This window comes from Octopus sinensis, linkage group LG11, assembly GCF_006345805.1.
Source record: "Octopus sinensis linkage group LG11, ASM634580v1, whole genome shotgun sequence".
Classification (NCBI taxonomy): domain Eukaryota; kingdom Metazoa; phylum Mollusca; class Cephalopoda; order Octopoda; family Octopodidae; genus Octopus; species Octopus sinensis.
This window is the reverse complement of record NC_043007.1, coordinates 28,651,744-28,671,909: the sequence shown is the minus strand read 5'-3', so window position 1 is coordinate 28,671,909 and position 20,166 is coordinate 28,651,744. Positions and strand designations below refer to the sequence as shown.

General features: G+C 36.6%; 1 protein-coding gene across 2 annotated transcripts in view; it reads right to left on the bottom strand.

Moving 5' to 3' along the window:
• Positions 1–213: 213 nt before the first annotated feature.
• LOC115217330 (V-type proton ATPase subunit C 1-A) overlaps positions 214–20,166 on the bottom strand; it is a 35,421-nt gene continuing 15,468 nt past the window's right edge. For both annotated transcript variants that reach the window (XM_029786989.2, XM_036507267.1), the window contains exons 4-13: positions 19,139–19,224; positions 17,704–17,798; positions 14,882–14,973; positions 14,550–14,648; positions 14,105–14,173; positions 12,379–12,471; positions 10,143–10,236; positions 6,333–6,430; positions 4,610–4,736; positions 214–1,033 (exon numbers count right to left, since the gene is read on the bottom strand). In XM_029786989.2, coding sequence (XP_029642849.1) covers positions 929–1,033; positions 4,610–4,736; positions 6,333–6,430; positions 10,143–10,236; positions 12,379–12,471; positions 14,105–14,173; positions 14,550–14,648; positions 14,882–14,973; positions 17,704–17,798; positions 19,139–19,224 — 958 coding nt within the window. In that variant the 3' untranslated portion in view covers positions 214–928. The remainder of the gene's footprint in view (positions 1,034–4,609; positions 4,737–6,332; positions 6,431–10,142; positions 10,237–12,378; positions 12,472–14,104; positions 14,174–14,549; positions 14,649–14,881; positions 14,974–17,703; positions 17,799–19,138; positions 19,225–20,166) is intronic.

Sequence of the window (20,166 nt, the reverse complement as noted above, 5' to 3'; positions counted from 1 at the left end):
TATTTTGTCTGCCGCTACGTTCTGAGTTCAAATTCCGCCGAGGTCAACTTTGCCTTTCATCCTTTCAGGGTCGATTAAATAAGTACCAGTTATGTACTGGGATCGATATAATCGACTTAATCCATTTGTCCTCTCTGTATGTAGCCCCCTGGTGGGCAGTAAAGAAATAAGAAAGTAAAATTAATGGGGACTGATAAACGAAAAAGGAAATCAATATTTTAATCAGTTCCTTTAATTGATATCTTATAACAATTCATCATTAATGACACAATAGATTCATTTTGTCAAGAATTTGGACACTCCCCCACCCCCAGTAGAGCTATAACAACCATTTGTTGACTATAAATTTGTTCAAAACACCAATAATAATAATAATAATAATAATAATAATAATCACATCTGGATTATGAGAAAACAGAACAAACAAAGGGGGAAAGTGTTGTTAACAAGAGAGTTGAAATTATCAAAATCTTTCACCATTACACCTGACTCCATTATTAGGGAACACTGGTGATGAGGATGACGATGATGACAATAGGATTAATAATAATAATATTAACAATAATAATAACAATGATAATCATGATAATAATGAATAAGTGAAGAGTGGAGGCATGTCGACTGCTAACTACTCTAAACACCACTGAGCACCCCCCACCCCACACCACCACCACCACAACTGATCCATAAGAGAAAATCCTACTTGCTAATCCTGTCTCTCAGTAAAACAAGATATTATGGTAAAGTCTTTATTGCATGCTCTCAGAAGTGTGTACTATGGGTGGTGTGTATATTGTGTATACACACACACACTGTTGTAGTGTTCATACACTATTATTGTACACAGCAGAAATCAGTGACATTCACAAAGTTGTTTATGGAATGTTGTGAAAGTTTCAGACTTGTTTATCTTCTGGCCATAACCACCTCAGAACCTTGCGTTGCTGTCCAACATGTCTAGATTAATCTTGTAGAAAACGTAAGCATAATATTCATGTTGACCCATGTTCAGTCCTGGTATGTCCACAGCTGGCTGAAAATATAGAAATACAAAAATAAAGATAGTTTAGGCCAACTACAACTATTTTCACTTAATAGATGATGATGATGATGATGATGATGGACAACAAAAACAAGAAGAAGAAAAAAAGCAAATTTTAAACAAGTGAGGGGAATCAAAAATTCTAACATCTTTTTTCTTTTCAGAAAGGAATCGGTAAATGACTTGTGAGAGCCATACAAGCCATGTCCAGGGATGCCATGAGTAATGTGAAAGCTTTAGCAACAAGTACAGCAATGAATTAAGGGTGCAGATAGGAGTTCAGAAGGGTTTGATTCTCAGTTCCCTACTATTCATCATAGTCTGCCAGGCTAACAGAGAAATTTAACACTTTTGTCTATGGAAACTCTTATGCTGTTAACCTTCTTAGAGCTGAATCTGTAGGAGAATTAAAAGAAATTTCAGGTGTGGAAGCAAAATCTGAGCTCAAAGGACCTTGAAATTAACTTAGTAAAGACCAAAGTTCTGGTAAGCATGAAAATAAATTGCTACTCCTTTAGTAGTAAAATGGCTTTGATCAATATGTAGAAAAGGTGTGGGAGGAAATTCCACAGGTGTAGTCAGTGGAAGCCAAGGACACACAAGATGTGCAGTGGAACTACAGGAAGATTAACAGACGGAAAAAAAAACTTTGTCTGTGGCAGATGGTAGGAGCCATAAGCACTAAGAGCATATCAGAAATAGACTTTCTGAAATACCCAGGAGGATCTTTACGAATTATTAGATAGTTTATGTTACCTAGCTGACTTAATTAGCAGTGGAGGAAGTTGTTCAGAAACAATAGCTGTTAGAATGGTAAGCTGGAAAAAGCTTAGTTATTACTCCTGTTAATAACAAAAGGTCTCTCTCTCTCTCTCTCTCAGAGTAAAAGGCAGACTGAAGTGTGTTGGTGAATGGAACTTTAAAACCACCCTGTGATCTCTGGATGTCTTCAGTTGGGTGATTTAACACATTTTTTCATGGCATTCAGACCAAACCCTTCTGTCAGGTGTCAACCACATGCTAAATGATATTAAAATGTGGGCCAAAGTTTTCAACACCTGAGTACTATAATTTCTACTTTTGGATCAGGACGATGAACTGCAATAGTGTGGGTTTCAATAGATCATAGTTTTTCAGTATCTTCCTTCAAAATCTAAGTTATATACTAGAAATAGATGCTAACACTTAAATTTTTTGTGCCCACTGTTTCTGGTGCCAAAAGGCAAATGACAGAAGGGATAAAATCCATCACTTGGTTTGCGAATCAGAAGCCACTGCAATGTTATCAAGTAGGTGTTTCGTCTTGTCTTTTACTACAAATACATGATTTACAAAGTTTCTTGCACTGCCATCATCAAGAAGGGCAACCACTATTTTGCTGTTTAGTCTATTAACAACAATAGTTATTGCAAAGAACAATGGAGAAGAAGAGGAGAGGTTGTAGGATGGGGAAATGGTGCGAGTTTCTTGCTAGATTGATGTACTTTGGCAAAATGCTCCATTTTGTTACATAAGCTGCATCCCACATATTTGGCTGACTGCTTATTTTTACAGGGCCCAATAAACATTTTAGCCCTAAAACAGCCAAGGTTGAAGGTTCTGAGTCTGACATCATTATTTCCTCTTCAAGTCAGTCGAGAGTTTCCCTGAGTAACCTGCATTGGTTGCGTAATACCTCTCATAGGTTCATCACTATTTTTGTGCATTTTACTCCTGCTGGTCCCCTTTTACAGCTTTTCCTCCCTCACCCCTCTCTCTTGTCATTAGTGTCTCTTTCTCATTCCCCTTATACTATGACTGTCCCTGTCATAACATCCATACCATTAGTCTCTCTCTTCATCACTTCTCTATTTCTCCTTCTTCTTCCCCATCATATGCTCCCTCTGTTGCTCAAGTTGCCTTCAATAGAGACAACCATAGAGCAATGACAATCCTTTTGTCTTGCAGTGTACCAGACAACAACCTTTCTAGAGTTGGGGGCCCCAATAAAATGTACCCAGTATGCTTTGAAAAGTGGTTGGTGCTAGGAAAAGAAACCACGTCCCAAATGAGATATAAGCAAGATGTGTTCCTATTTCATCTACTAGGGCAGTAACTCTAAATAAGAACTGATTCATCAGACTATGACAAACTGCCCAATTTCTGTTAGCATGTAAAAAAAAGAGAGAGAAAGAGAGAGAGAGAAAAAAAGATATATAAATGGATACCAGGAGAACCAGCAATAGAGTGACTGGTATGGATGACAGCTGGGGGAAGAAGTGTGAAGTTATCCAAGATGTGGAAGTAAGGAAGACTAATCTAAGGATACTGGAGCTGACAAAAACATAACCAAGGGCTATTAAGAGGGTGGGTTACTGTGCAGGGTAAGATCAGTCCAACCCATGACAGTATAGAAAAGCAGACATAAAATGACAATGACAGTGATGACAGATACGGATCAATTAATAATTAAAAATATCAAGAATAACTTTGTTGAAAAAAATAACATTGCATTATTTATGATAATAATTTATTATAATTCTTATCAAAGTAATCATCATCATCATCATCATTGTCATTTAACGTCCACTTTCCATTCTGGTATGAGTTGGATGGTTTGACTGAGGATTGGCAAGCCAGAAGGCTGTCCCAGGCTCCAGTCTGAGCTGGCAAGGTTTCTACAGCTGAATGCCCTTCCTGATGCCAACCTCTCCAAGAGTGTAGTGGGTGCTTTTTATGTGCCATCAGCACAAGGGCCAGTCAGGCTGCACTGGCATCAACTATTCCTTGAATGGTGCTTTTTATGTGCCACCGGCACGGGAGCCGGTAGTGATAATGACCACACTTGAATGGTGCTTTTTACGTGCCACTGGTCAAGGGAAGTCACTGTGGAGATGAGCTGACAATGGCCATAAAGATTCACTTAGATTGTATGATAGTTGATTAGATGTTGCCTGAGAGAACATCGTCACTGATGTGATAAGAAACTGAGACAGTGAAATTCACAACTGTTTTGTTCATTTTCCCTGCTGACCTCGTATAAACTGTCCACTCCAATGGCCACGATGTCGAGTATTCCAGTTGATCCAATCAATGGAACCTGCAGGTGGCTGCCCTAACATGCTGTATGGGTCACAGCAGTTTCAAGCACCCACGGTACCCCTTTTAGCTAATTTAATTTTGAATTCATAACAGTTGAAGTCTGGGTAGAGAGAAGGATGGAGGGGTACTTAATGGTAACGCCTGGAGACTTGAGTGGTACACAGGTGATGGTATTGGTAGTAGTAGTAGAAGTGGTGGAGGTAGTGGCTGATGTAGTAGAAGAGACAAAGGGTTTATATTGGTGAACCACTGGTTGAAGTGTGTTGGTGAACGGAACTTTAAAACCACCCTGTGATCTCTGGATGTCTTCAGTAGGCATTCAGACCAAACCCTTCCGTCAGGTGTCAACCACATCAATTTTACCAACCTCCATCTTGAGTTGAGCCCTGATCCACCTCCTCCTTTCTCTGTTGCTGAGACTTATTGAAATAAATATTTGGAGACTTGAAAACACTGAAAAAGTAATAAATCACCAAAGATGCTTACATCATTACCAGCAAGTGCTGCACTGTCAAGGTGACTATAATGTTTATTTAATTCTTCTCTCAGGCGACGTTGTGCCTTCTTGTGAGGATGTAGAAGCATGGCTTGAAAATTGACTGGTAGGCCATATCTGAATTGAAAACAGTTTGAATTAATTTAAAGATCACTTACAAAAGATTGTACTGTAAATAAAAGACAAGTACCACAGTTTATTAGGCTTTTAATGATGTATCTACTTTAGGTACAATATATAGATTGCTATTTTTAACTAATACTGCTTGTTGCACATAATGAAATTTTATTCAGCCTGCTGGCTAATTATGACATCAGTAATTTTGTATGCAGTTGCCAGTGGATACTTGCTATTGACAAAGCCCAAAGGGCAGAAATGCCCATTTAGCAATGACACCATTGCTGTGGGGCAATTTTTGTCTGCTACAGATAGATTTCTGTGTCTTCGTTTGTTTTTGTTTTTAAAGACTAATGTCTATAAGAGATGTTGCCTCAGGATGAATACTGCAGTTTATCAAGTTTTCAATGGTGTATCTGCCTTAAGTATGATACACAGATTGCTATTTTGAATGAAAACTATTTTTGTTGCTCATAACAGTATATATATATTTGGAGTCTGGTTCGCCAGACCTCAGTCAAATCGTCCAACCCATACTAGCATGGAAAGCGGACGTTAAATGATGATGATGATATATATAAATGTGCATACATATATATTTCTGCTTAAAAATAGTAAGAATATATGTAAGAAGTATATATGTGAGCACATATAAATAGATATATGTGTGTGTATATATAAAACTATATGCACTACCTTGTATGTGGATATATGAAAGAATATGTAAGTATGAAGGGAAGAGTTTACCTACAAATTTATTTTTTTTAATGTTTCAAAAAAGGAGAGAGGCAGGAGTGGAAGGCACGAGTGGAATGGCACTGGATGCTTTGTTGTAACAGGCAGAACGTACTTTGGATCATTTTCAAGTAAACAGTCCACAAGCACAGAAATGCTCTGTCTTTATCACTTTAATCACATTACAATACATTACAATACATTATTATTTCTAAATACTTAATTTCATTTTTTATTTTTCAATAATACGATCATGAAAATAGAATTGCAATTTACAGTTTTCCTGAGACGGGAGTTTTCTTTTTTCTGTGTCTGTTTGTTTGTTTCTGTGTTTTGTCTGTCACTATATCTATGGGTTAGTTTTGTTTGCAAATTGCTGAAAATAACAGTATCAATTCTTGCACAAAGTGAAATAATGAAGGACAAATTCAAAACCACCACCAGACAAACCACATGTTCCAACTTTAATGGATGACAGTGATTGTGCAACATGTTAATTATATCATCTCACCAACGGATTACGAGAGTAATGATACGTGGAAATAATTGTTGTGATTTGAAATAAAGAACGTTGTTCAATCTGTTTTCTCTTATCGATCTCTTTGTGTAAACTCAACGGATTCTATGGAATTCCAGATGCATATCCAGTGACAAGAGCATTCCAACTATATGATGACATCTGGTTGCCAATAACTATGGATGAGCTTTGCATAGCATATTATGAGGATTTAATCCAAATTTTATTCAACTACACAAATGTGTGTGTGTGTGTGTGTGTATATACACACACATATATATGACAGCAAACAACCAAATAATTCCAAATGAATAAAATAAATGAATGAAGTACTTTATACAAACCTTAAGACTGATTCAACAAAAACTCTTAAAGCTTTCACATGGATCCAAGCTGCAAAACACTCACCAAAATTTATTTTCAACCATTTCACCAAGGGACCCTAATAAAACAAAGGAATATAAAATGTAGAGTTTACAAAAAAATCTATAAGTACAGACACCAACACATGACAGTGATACCAGGGTATCTACCAGAAATTGACGGGTATTTCCAACCAATACTGAGTGGTCTAACTCATGACCATTAATTAGATATGTACCTTTAGTTGCAGCCACACATTAAGGGTTTATTTACCAAACACGGGGTAGCACACAACACTGGTGGTGTACCACCAATCCATACAATGTTGGATGTGCCCATCAGTTTTGTAATACGACCGATTAGCCATAAAAATACATTTACATATTAACAGTCATACCGAACAACATAATGGTGGATTCCATTGTATGTATGGAGGCCTGTGGATTTGGTTCAAGAAATGAAGTGGAATCAACACTCCTGGAGTTGTGCTGTTGAAGGAAACAAATGCAAAAATGATTTGACAATTTTTTCAGTACCAACTTCAGGAAACAGGCTTGTCACTTGATCGTCTACCAATCAGACAAACGCCAAAGAAAGATCGACTTCATTCTCACAAGGAAATGAGATAGACAAATGCTAAAGTTTTTTCCTGGTGAAGAATGTACCACTGACCATAGACTAGTAAATTCAGAGTAAGAATTAGACAAGGGAAGGAAGACTGAAAGCTTAAAGAACCATCAAACAGTTAGAGAGATTCAGAGAAATTCTACTTGAAGCATTTGACATGAAGGAAGAAGAGATGGAAATTTACAGCATGGAAGACCACATGGAAAACGGACGCTAAATGATGATGAAGACAACTGAGAGTTGAATTCCTCTGAGACACTGCACTGAGGGCACCAAACCAGATCTATGAATGTTGTAAGGCTGCTGCCAGATGGAAGAATGACATGATACTGGAATAGTGCAGTAGACAGAGGCTATAGAAGCTAAGAACAGTCCAGAATAAGCCAGGAAGGAAGGAGGCTGAAGAGAATTATATAAAGTAACAAGAAATGTAGTTAGTGAGGGGAGAAGCAGAAAGTAAAAGGTTTGCCAAAATTCTGTGGCATGAAGTGTTTTGAAAATAAAGCAGAAAATTAGAAAATGAAAACCTTGTTGGATTTGAAATGGCAATGGCATACTTTCTCTTACAACAGTAAGAAAGATGCATTGAAAGGCTATTAAAAGAGATTACTAAATGAGGAGAATGAACAGGAAACAAAAGGTGTCGACACAACAGAGTGTGTGTGTGTGAGGGTAATCCATTTAAGCAGTATGGTAGATAAAGTAATTAAAGATATGAAGATAGGAAAGGTACCTGGTCTATGAGGGATGGCCAGCAACATGATTAAAATATCTAGTGGAGTAGGGCAGAGTTGATCAGGTAGTACAAGAAGACATCAGAATGAAATAAATGCAGTAGAAGAACTTGACTAAGAGCATGCTCTATATTTAGTATTTGTTGATTTGGAGAAGAGTTGGGTTGGCATGCTCTGTAATCTGGTCACCACTGATGTCGATTAATAGACTGTGAGAAGTGTACAAACCATGTAAAAGGCATATCCAGGAATGAAGTCAGGGATTCCTCAGTCCTCACGCACTTCTATTTATTATTTTGTCCAACAAACTATAACAGCAGTACAAGGTTAACTCTCGTATGTTGATGACTTCACACACAATAAAGCTGGATATATCTATATTAAACAGGAAAAGACTTTCGCTGCAGTAACTGTTTTGGAAGGGAAATTCTCCTTAAAGACAGTGTATTGAATGACAGCTTTAGCTTGCTGCCAATGAAGTGTAACATCACAGAAATACATATCCCACAGTCTAATAGTGCCGTTTATAGCCCAGATTAGTGTATTTTCACACTGTCTATAAAGAGAATTTCTCTCTCAAGACAGTTACCACAGCAAAGATTTTTTCTTGTTTGAGTGTGCACAAACATCTCTATATATATAAAAGGCAGTTTGTATGTCTGTCTGTGTGTGTGCCTGTCAGGTTGTACCCTCACCCTGACCACGGCTTTCAACCGATTCTGATGAAACTTGACACACACATAGCCCAATGTCATAATTCAAAATGAACGCAGCGAAAATTTTGAAAAGTTCTCCCAGTTCTGAAAAAAATCGATAAATTCGACATGGGGTCGAGAATCTAAGCTTTTCATATGCAACACATTTTCTGTTGTAGTTTTCGCAACTTGCAATCAATTTTCACCAAACTCATGGTGAAGCTTAATGTTACCCTAAGGAACTTAATTCTGACATTAGTTTTCCATGCAATACCTTACCATCAGAAAAAAATCGATAAAATCATGCCATTTTGGGAAATCGCGTTCAAATTCAAGATGATATATTTTCGACAATATCTTTAACAAATTGGCAGGAATTTTTTTTGAAATTCACAGCGAGCATCATGTCTGCTCCAAGTAGCTATATGGCCCTTTTGATTCCAATAGGATACGTTATTACTGGAAAAAATCGGTTAATTACATCATATGTGGCACACATGGCAAACCGATCTTTCTGCGATATTTTTTGAAAGTTCACATAGAATTTCCCTACACCGATGTTGGACATCAAGTTTGCATTAAATGTCAAACTAACGACCTTTTGTCAATGCAGTTAACAAGTATTGGGAGAAATCGACAAAACCATATCACTTTGAGACCGACCATGATTTTACAAAATAACGGTTCAATGAGTACAAAAAAGGGTAAAAAGGTAAAGGGCATTGCTTATCGACAAAGTTTCTTACATACCCGGGCAACGCCGGGCTATGTTGCTAGTGTTTAATATAAACGTATATAGCTTTAGCTTTATTGATCACCATTTTATGTGGTTTTAATTGATTAGTTCTTATAGCCAAATCTATTGGAAGCAAAATCAAGAGCAAGGACTAAATTTCAATTGGCAGAAAAGAAGGAGAAACCTGCTACGATAAGGAAATGGCAGTGTTTATTTAATTTGGAGAAAAGGTGTAAAATATGGATAAACAAGGTGTAGTGAAATGAAAGAAGATAGGGTTTCATATGTGGCAGGAATACAGGAGGACTTATTAGTTGGAATAGAGAGGGAAATATACTGTTTGGAATACTTGGAAAGCTTGTGAGTGAGTGATTGATTGAGTGAGTGAGTGATTGAGTGAGTGAGTGATTGAGTGAGTGAGTGAGTGAGAGAGTGAGTGAGTGAGAGAGATGAATAGCAATATGAATGATCAATGGTCAGAAAGTTTAAGGGAGGTCAAGAGTGAATGACCTGGCAGGTAGGGAGGGAGGCAAGTGCTTCCATCATACTCAATCTTCTGTAATTCCTCTGTTGGTCATGTTACCTTAAACGAATAGACTTAATACAGAGTAGTGAGGACTTGTTTGTCTTGTGCTAGTGCTCTGATAAAAACACATGCAATGCACTTTCTAAAATGGTTGAGGAATGAACAGAGAAAATATAGTCAAAACGACCACTTTAGTGGATACGACAGCCTTTCTAGTGCTGGTGGTTTCACAATATGTCACTGTTACACTTTGTAAAGTGATTGATAGGGCATGTCTAAATAGAACACAGAGCAAGACATGGTCCCTGCAACCCATCTAGGAGAGCAGTAACTCTGAACAAGAGCTGATTGCGATGACTCCCCTAACTCATGCCAACATGGAAAGTGGATAGTAAAACGATGATGTCAACACAAAGTAAATCTAGGGATGCAGCAGACTAGAGACAAACGAAACTATTTTAGAGTTTGCTTACAAATTGTTTCTTTTTGTCAGCTTCTAGTTTAGATAATTCATTCTTGCCAGCAATCATCTCTTCTTCATTGTATGTGAAGTCTCGAACAGAAAACCTGCAACGAATAAATAAATCCACCTTTAAAGACAAAATATTAACGAAGAATATTTTAAACAAAATGAAGCAGAAATTTTAATTCAATAATTTATATTTCTTCTGCAAATTAATATTGTTTCTTCTCTCAACTATCAATATGGAATAAAGTTAGTAACAGTCAGAATGGAACCAGAACGGTGAAAGTGAGACCACAATAACAGTCAAAGGACAGCCACTGCACATTGGACACAATTTCCATTACTGACAAATTAAGTGGCAAAGTGGTTAAGAATGTAACCTGCATTAGAAATAGAGGTTCTAGGTTCAAATCCAGTCATGAAAAATATGTAAAAAAGAAAACACGTGAAGTTAATCGGAGGGCAGTTTTTGCTTCAGTAATGGTGTACATTAGTAATTCTTAACCATTTTTTACCTATGGACCCCTCTGATTCTTATTTTACTTGGGTGGGACCTAATAGTCATTCACAATGTAAAAAATCCTTTTATATTTTTGTAATTAAATATCATTAGGAATTGCAGAAGAAAATTGTTTAAATCTTTTGTGGATTGTAGAAGTGTAACCCAATTTATTGCAGATAAATTTTTAAAAATCTTGTCTGAAAAACACAATATGGAAAATCTAAAATAGTTGAGCAATCTATGAGACTTAGAGGGAGGCATTAATGAAAAGTTTATCTTAATTAATCAGCATTTCATTTCTTTTAAATTAGTGTAAACATTTGAACCCTTCAGCGAGTAAGGGGTCAGAAGATTGTAAAAGAGAATTAGAAATGTAAAAGTAATCACAGATTTCTTGAGATTGATGTGATTAATGAGAGTGATGTGACCGATATGATTGATGTTTCCTTTGAAGAGTTGCAAGTTGATGGCTAATTCCTGAGGGATGAATTTCAGGGGAAGAAAGATTGGATATATTGATGAGAAGAGAAGAGGTAAGTGAGTGGAGAGTGTCAGAATGGAGGTGGAAGAAGAGGTGAGTGGAGGTAGGAAAAGAGGCAAGTGAGTGGAGAGTGTTTGACTGGAGGTAGAAGAAGAGATGAGTGGAGAATGTATGAGTGGAGGTGGAAGAAGACCAGCTGCTGTGAGGAGCAGAGGCCACAGTAGTAGCAGTAGAAAAGGTAGCAAGAAGAGACACAACAGGTCCAGAGGTTGGAATGGGTTTATAAGTGGCCTTTCTTTAGATGTGGTTAAGGATCTCTGTAATGGTAATGCAGTTCTAACTGTGGGAGCTGCAGCGCTCAGCTGTGGCCCCTTACATGAGTTTTTATAGATTTTGTTAATGGAGGACAAAGTATTTTTGGGTTGGGAAGAAGAAGGCCAGAGTCTGTGGAACTTTTTACTATGTTCAGTAAAAGTAGAGAGATGAAGCAGTTGTAGCAAACCTGAAGGTTCTACTTTCCTGATGCTCTTGGAGAGCAAACCTCAAATAGATATGGTTTTATGAAAATAATACTGCAGAGATTAGGGGAGGGGGATGATCAGAAGTCATGGAGATACTAGTTATAAAAAGATGTCACCATCACCATTGAGTCAGTGCAATAGGGTGACAGTAGGTAGGACCAGAGGGGTTCCTTTTCTTGGGATTAGGGCATACAACATAGCAGGGATATGTATATATATATATATATATATATATATATGGAGAGAGAGAGAGAGAAAAGATTAATAAAGAATGTGCCAGCTTTGGGGTGCAGTGTTTGAGGGCAATAGAAGGGATTGATGGGGCTGGTAGCATTGATATGGTTTGAAATTACTCTGCATGTATGTGTGGCTGGAGGTTAGTCTACTAGTGGACTGGACAGAATTTACCAACTCTGTTGTTGTTGTTGTTGTGTGTTTATAGTTGGATGCCATAAAAGTAGCTAATGTAGTGGCTTTCTTTGCAGGAATACTGCTTACAGAATCATCATGGTTATGAAGTGGAGGAAAGGAAGAATGCACAAAGTTGGCAAAGATTTTTTGAATAAGAAGCAAAAGAATCAGTTGTAGTTTGTGAGGCAGGAGAGCTTGGAGGCTGAGCAATTGACAGAGGCATCATTTGAGTTTTAGATGATGATCTTGCAGGAATTGTGAGGCTGGGTGAAGCTGTTCCCTTGGAAAGGAATAACAAGAGAAAGTGTTGTCAATTGTGTTATCTTACTTGCATTCCCGGCAGTGATGTTTGAATTCATCTGCAACTCGTTTAAAGAGTGTCACCGACACTAAAAGACTGTCTCCATCATCAAACAGAACTCTACAATAAAACAAGATACAATTAAATACATTTTAAATTTTGATTTTTCAGCCAAGGAAAAAGCAATTTACAACACACACAGCCTTAAATTAGTTATTTCATCAGCACAAACGCAAGAGAACAATAGTTAGCATCCACACACAAATATATGTTCATATAATCTATAAGTAGACCTTTCATACATACATTGTTCTATAATGGTTCATACAACATACTTTATAAGCTAAGTCTCACAAATAGTTTTTCTTTAAAAGCCAAAGGGTCACAGTCTCACCATCTCTACAGCGATCAAGTCTGGGACGAATGTCAGCTTGTATAATCAAGCATAATTATTTGTAACTTGATACAATAAAGGATCTGTTGTGGTTGAGCATCCATATGCATTTGCAACATCTATTGCACGGTTCCAAACAATAATTGTAAAACACATATAAGAACTTTAATATGAACTCGTGTCTGTCCTTATTCTTCATGTATGTGTGCATGCATGTATGCATATGTACGTATGTATGTATGTATCTATCTTGTAATCCTGCCTAACATTATCTCCCTTTTATGAACTGTCCACTAGGGAACAAAACTTGCTTGAAAAACTTTGAATTGATCCATTTAAACCGTTGATGATCGTCAAGACATTATGTATACAAAGAGATGTCTCTTCCATAATATAACAAGGGATTATTATTATGGAACACCAGCTTGAAACCAATACCTACACCTCAAGGAATATATTCTATGAATTTTTTCCATACTGTAATTATTTTCCATATCTAAGAAATGTCTTGCTTCATAAAATATTTAATTAATAAAGTTCAGGTTATAGCATGCTGATGGTTTCTAAAAAGAATGAAATGGCGCTATGCATAATTACTACTGACTACAAATTTTAATGATATTGTAATAAATAAACAAAAATTATATTTGTGTATTCTATGCATCTTTTTCCTTATTTCTTCATTTCAATTCAAACTTCTAACCCTCATATTAACTGTCTGCTAGAAGACACATGTATTTTTATATATATATATATATATATCACACTGTTTCAATTATCTCTCTCTTGCAGCACCTACTTATCATTCTCCCTTTCTCTTTCCCCCTTTTGCCTTCAAGATATGAATAGCCATGCCAGCCACTCTACAGGAACCTGCTCTGCTTCCCACCTAAACCTCTCATAGTTATTTATACTTTTATCTGCTGGCATGGAGTTGACCCCACCTCACCACCACCAGGCTTGTGGACCTGCAAACTGCATGTCAACTGCAATAGTGCAGGTGGCAAAAAAAGAAAAAAAAGGCACCTGGTACATAATGTAAAGTGATTGGTATTATGGAAGGATATCTAATCATAAAATCCATGCCAAAGCATCCAGCCTACACCAGCATGGAACATGGATGCTAAATGATGATGATAATACATATATATATATATATCATCAGTAGCTCGAGCAATAATAAATTTTTTAGGAAGTTGATTGTTATAGTTGATCAGACAGTGATCATTGGTTTTGCACCTATAAAGCGCTTAGCTGTATAGGCAATTTGAGTAGAATAAAAACCACAAGATATTTTTGTTTATTCTATAAAAGCTAACAAACAACAACATTACTAAAGTACGGCTAACTGAGACATACTTGCTGGAACGTGGAACGACCATGTCTGTCAATGTCTCGTACTTGATTTGCCAATCTTGATTATTATTTCTGAAGTAGAAAAACAAAAATGTTAACAAAAATATAAAACGTTTTTGGAAAGGAAAGACTAAGAAAAGTTGAAGAGGAACATATTTTTACCAAAAAGGAATCAATAGATATGAAGTATTAACGAATGTGTAGGAAAATGTTGATGCAAGAGAATGGAGACATGATGATGTACAACAACAATATATAACAGATGTGTTAATATACGTGTAATAGTGTATTAAAGAGGTGATGAAATACGGCAATGTATTATTATTATAGATATGTTTGTGATATTATATAAGATTGTAATACAGACGTGGCATAACAGTGTGTTTGTATGTGATATAAAAGTGATATAAGTGTGGTATGGTTGTGTAAAATAATGAATTTCTCTTACTTTGGAATAACAACCAACAACGTTGTAAGATACTCAGAGTCAAGCACAAAGTCAGTTTTCTTGACAATATCAGCTAAATTGCGGGTCAACAGACTTCCACTGAAATGGAAAGTAAAGTAGAATGTGGTGGGCAGGATTGGAAAGTAGAGTGGTGTAGAGTAAAATGCAGTAATATTTACACATATTTACTTATATTTACTAACTCACATCACAAGAGATGTTAGTCCATATTTTACTGAAAGATAATTTTTGCTGTTGTTGTTGTTAAAGTCAACATAATGTTGTTATTATCAGCAAAATAATGTTTTCTTATTAGAAATATTGGGACTTACGTGGCTTTCCTTTCCAGATTCTGGAGGTTTCCTTTCAAGCTGTTGTAAGCATTAGATTTAGTCTTCAAGTCTGATTCCACCTGAGACACTTGCTGGAAATATATCAATATATCATCATCATGATAATAATATCAACATATACACACACATGCACACACACACACACACACACAGAGGAAAATTGGTGACGAATAGTGAATTCTAGAACAAAAACAAAAGCAACAAAAGTCAAATCCATGGAAACAGTGAATATGTTGAATGTTTGATGAAAGTTTTAGATGGAAAATTATAAGTGAAACTATGATGTTTCAAGCATGGCTCTTTGTTGGATAGGTGAAGAGAATCTAGAGAAAACGAGGAAGGAACAGAAAAACAGGAGAACAGCACATGAGTCGCTACATGGTCAAAGAAAAGAAGAAATTAATATTGGTTTCAAATTTTGGTACAAGGCTAGCAATTTCAGGGGAGTGGGTAAGTCGATTACATCAACCCCCAGTATGCAACTGGTACTTATTCTATCAACCCCAAGAGGATGAAAGGTAAAACTGACCTTGGTGGAATTTGAACTCAGATGTAAAGATGGATGAAATGCCACTAAGTATTTCACCTGGTGTGCTAACAGTTCCATCAAGGTCGTTGCCAGTGCAGGTGGCACGTAAAAAACACCATTTGAGCATGGCCGTTGCCAGTACCGACTGACTGGCCCTCGTGCAAGTGGCACTTAAGAGCACCCACTACACTCCTGGAGTGGTTGGCGTTAGGAAGGGCATCCAGTTGTAGAAACTCTGCCAGATCAGGTTGGAGCCTGGTGAAGCCATCTGGCTCGCCAGTCCTCAATCAAACCGTTCAACCCATGCCAGTATGGAAAGCGGATGTTAAATGATGATGATGATGATAAAAATGTGATATATCAATTTGTTGCATCATTCATGGCATATTGCCAATAGTTTTAGTCATGTCTGCATAATGCACATTATTGCATAAATTTGTCACTGAATCCCTGAAACAGCTGTAAAGCATTACCATGGATTTTCTTCTTTTTGCTTATGGTATTTTTGCTTATGTAACATATGTATATCAATTTGTAAAAGTCTACACTGGACTATCTTCGTTCTTTCTGCTTAACTGTGAATGCATCTATGTAACTTATTTATAAATGTTTTGATGTTTGTCCATTTTTAGCTTTATTTTAATCAGCTCAAGCTATGTGTTTCTTAAAACAAAACTCTTGTTCCGCTGGACTACAACCCTTATGATTAGATAATTGAATTTTAAGAATTCAATCTGGTTTGACCAATGATCAAGTCCTTATCTATCGTACATTTGTGATATTCTCACTCATTTTATATATATATCTATTGGGGTCTGGTGCAGCCTCCTGGCTTCCCAGACCCCAGTTGAACTGTCCAACCCATGCCAGCATGGAAAATGGACATTAAACAATGATGATGAATCTGAAATGTATAGTATTATATTTCTATCACGGCTGATCTTACTAATCAGTTTTGCGCAAGGAATGCAATGGAGTGTTAGGTAACAATCTGATTATATAACCTTACACTCATCAGAGTTAGCCAATATGGAAGGGAATATGGTGATTGTTCTCTATTGCTTGTATGAAATTGATTGATAAGAATGGTCATGATGGATTTATAACACTGTACATTTTGGGTAACACACCCACTCTATTAACAGATATATGAGTGCATCTTTACCGTGGCTTATGGACTCTTAGACAACTCATGTATAAATATATATATATATATATATATATATATATATATATATATATACATACATGCATACACATACATACATATATATACATATATATATATATATAATATATATATATATATATATATATATATATACACACAAACACACATATATATACACATGTACATACATATCTGTGCCGGTGGCACGTAAAAAGCACCAACCGATTGTGGCTGCTGCCAGCCTCCCCTGGCACATAAAAAGCACCCACTACACTCACGGAGTGGTTGGCGTTAGGAAGGGCATCCAGCGGTAGAAACACTGCCAGATCAGACTGGAGCCTGGTGCAGCCTCCTGGCTTCCCAGACCCCAGTTGAACCGTTGAACCCGTGCTAGCACAGAAAACGGACGTTAAACGATGATGATGATGACATATGTATATACACACACACACATACACACAATATATTTGAATATATAACACCCACCCACTACTACATCTCATAGCTTGAAGTGCCACTTTGACACCTCATCACCATTATGTATCTCTTTGGAGAGACCGCCAATCCATTCTTACTCTCTCTCCCCTAAATGTGAGTAACCAGGCAGCTCCTCCACAAAAACCAACCATACCCAACCTTTTCTCTCATACCTGAACCTACTTTCTGACAGAAAGACACCCCAACCCTGTTTCTTGCATTTTGTAGACTTGCAAGCTGCTGAGAGACCTCAATAGTGCTGGTGGTATGAAAAAAGAATCCTGTACACACTATGAAGGGGTTGGTATTAGGAAGGGCATCTTGGCCAAAGTAGGAATCATGCCAAGGCAGACACTGAAGCATGATGCAGTCCTTGGACCTATCAGATCCTTGTCAAACTGTCCAACTTCAACATGGAGGAAAAGTAAAGATATTTTTGTAGAAGATTATAGCAGAGCAAAACTGTTGGTAGTCTCGGATGGTTAGCAAGAGATACAAGCTTCTTTATAATACATAGAAAAGGGGAGGGAGCAAGCTGTTTCAATATGTTTCTCTAAAATGGCATTTGTAGAGGAAATGGAAACTATGTTTGATTAATTGTAATTGGAGATAAGAATGAATTACCTTTGAGATGATTTCAGCAATGTTACGTAATGACTGCTTGATTGGATATTTAGCAAGATCCCACTGGAACCGTGACAGGTAAGTAACAAGGTCAACTGTAAATAGATCAAATGGTACTAGTTTGACACTATACAATAGTAAAGACACATAATATATAGTTAAATAATATAGTATATAACAGTAAAGACAGTATATAATTAAACAATATTGTATACGGCAGTTGAGACAGATAGCATATAATTAAATAATATCGTTAATAACAGAATCTATCCGACTCCTTCCCTCCTTCGTTACAGAATATCAAAAATGGTTTTAATGAATCATTAACATTGTTAAAACATTAAAACATCGTTTTAAAGAAAATCATATTTTTTTGTATTTATTGAAGATCTTAAAATCTATTTTAAAATAAATGATTAGATATTTAACCAACTGAATAACAAGAAAGAAGCGATACTGAACCAGTGTATATGTTTATCATTATTGGCATAAAGGAAAAAGACCCCATCCAGTCATGAATGACCATGGGATTGCACCTAGGAAGTTCCCCTCCTAGGCACAAGTCAGAGCAAGGTTGTTTATGGAAGACCAACAGTCAGCCATGCATACCAGCCCCCTCTCTCCATGCCACTGATATTATCCAAGGGAAAGGCAAAGGGGCCGATACAGCTTAACACTAGTGATGTTGCAACTCATTTCTACAGCTGAGTGGAACTGGAGCAACGTGAAATAAAGTGTCTTGCTCAAGAGCACAACACACAGTCCAGTCCAGGAATCGAACTCACTACCTCATGATTGTGAGTCCGATGATCTAACCACTGAGCTGAACCTCCCAAGACACAACAAGATTTCTAAATACATTTTGATAATGATAGTGATGATGATGAAGTTTATCTGTTGCTAAGTTGTTTAGCTCTGTAAATATGCAGTTGATGTTACAAAAACTGGGTCTTTGGATCCACAAAGGCTACATTCCGTAAAAGAAGATATTTTAAATAAGAAGTGTCAACTATCTCAATGAGAAAGATGTGGGATTAATTGGTAAATTAATTAGAAAGATATAAACCAACAGGAAAAGCAGGTTTCAAAGTTTCCAGCATGAGAAATGACTTGGTCAATCAAATATGATTCAGGAAGCAAAAATTGGTCAAAAATACAAATCACTTTTCTTATTTAGATTAACATGGAAACATTTCTCAAAAATAAATATTACCATTAACGGTGATGATGATTTTTACTGGAGAAAGAGAGAAAAATGTCAAATTCTAAATATTTTGGAGTAAACATAAAAATAATCAAGACACAGATTATCAACATAAAAAAATAATAAATGAAAAAATTATTTTAATTAGGTCATTTATATTAAAATTTAAAATGAATCAGTAATTAATGTCATATAAGTGCAGAATAATATATATTTGGGTTTGGGTCTTACCTCCACCGGCTTTGAGGTTCTCACGGAGGTTTTCTCTTTGATTTTCCAGGACCTCACCAAGGTAATGGGCCAATTTTCGTGTTACCCTGCAATAATCACAAGACAATATAATGTGTCCCTAAGTATTTTACTTTCAGTGGTTGGCTGACAGAACAGTTTCTGGAATTTCAAAATGACCCATGCTGGTGGCACGTAAAATGCACCCACTACACTCTCAGAGTGGTTGGCATTAGGAAGGACATCCAGCTGTAGAAACATTGACAAATGAAACTGGAGCCTGGTGCAGCTGCGGATTCTCCAGACCTCACTCAAACCATCCAACCCATGCCAGCATGGAAAATGGACATTAAACGATGATGATGATGATGATGGTGATGATGCTGGCAACCAAAATTTAAATCTTATTTGTTGTTGTTTAATGTTGTTAATCATCAACAATGCTTTAATATGGCAATATTTCAGGAGATATATCAACCGAGATGTTTAAACCTTTAGCATTTAAACTGGCCACATCCAGCCAAAATATTCCTGCTGTTTTATGTTCAAATTGGCCAGATCTGGCTTCTCACACCAATCCTACAACTTCATTCTAGTTACCTTATCAAAATCTCATAGCTACAAGATAATTCATGGTTAATTCAAAACAATGTGAATAAAAAAATATTTCTTCGAAAAATGCTAATACTAAAGGGTTAGACATTCTTTAAGTTCACATTAAAAAATGGTTTTCTTAAATCAGTCATTTTGTTTGATAGAAAGAAGAACATATTTTAGTAGATCATCATCATCATCATCATTTAACATCAGCTCTCACCATGCTGGCAAGGTGAGAGCTGCACCAGACTCCAATCTGATTCGGTATGGTTTCTACAGCTGGATGCCACATGTAGAAACAACCACATACAAGATCCCTTTCAAAAGCAACAACACCCTAGCCTCCCTGCTATAAACAACTTCAGTTTATATTGATCAAAGGCACAAGCTATGTGGTTAAGAAACCTGCACCCCAACCATGTGGTCTCAGGTTC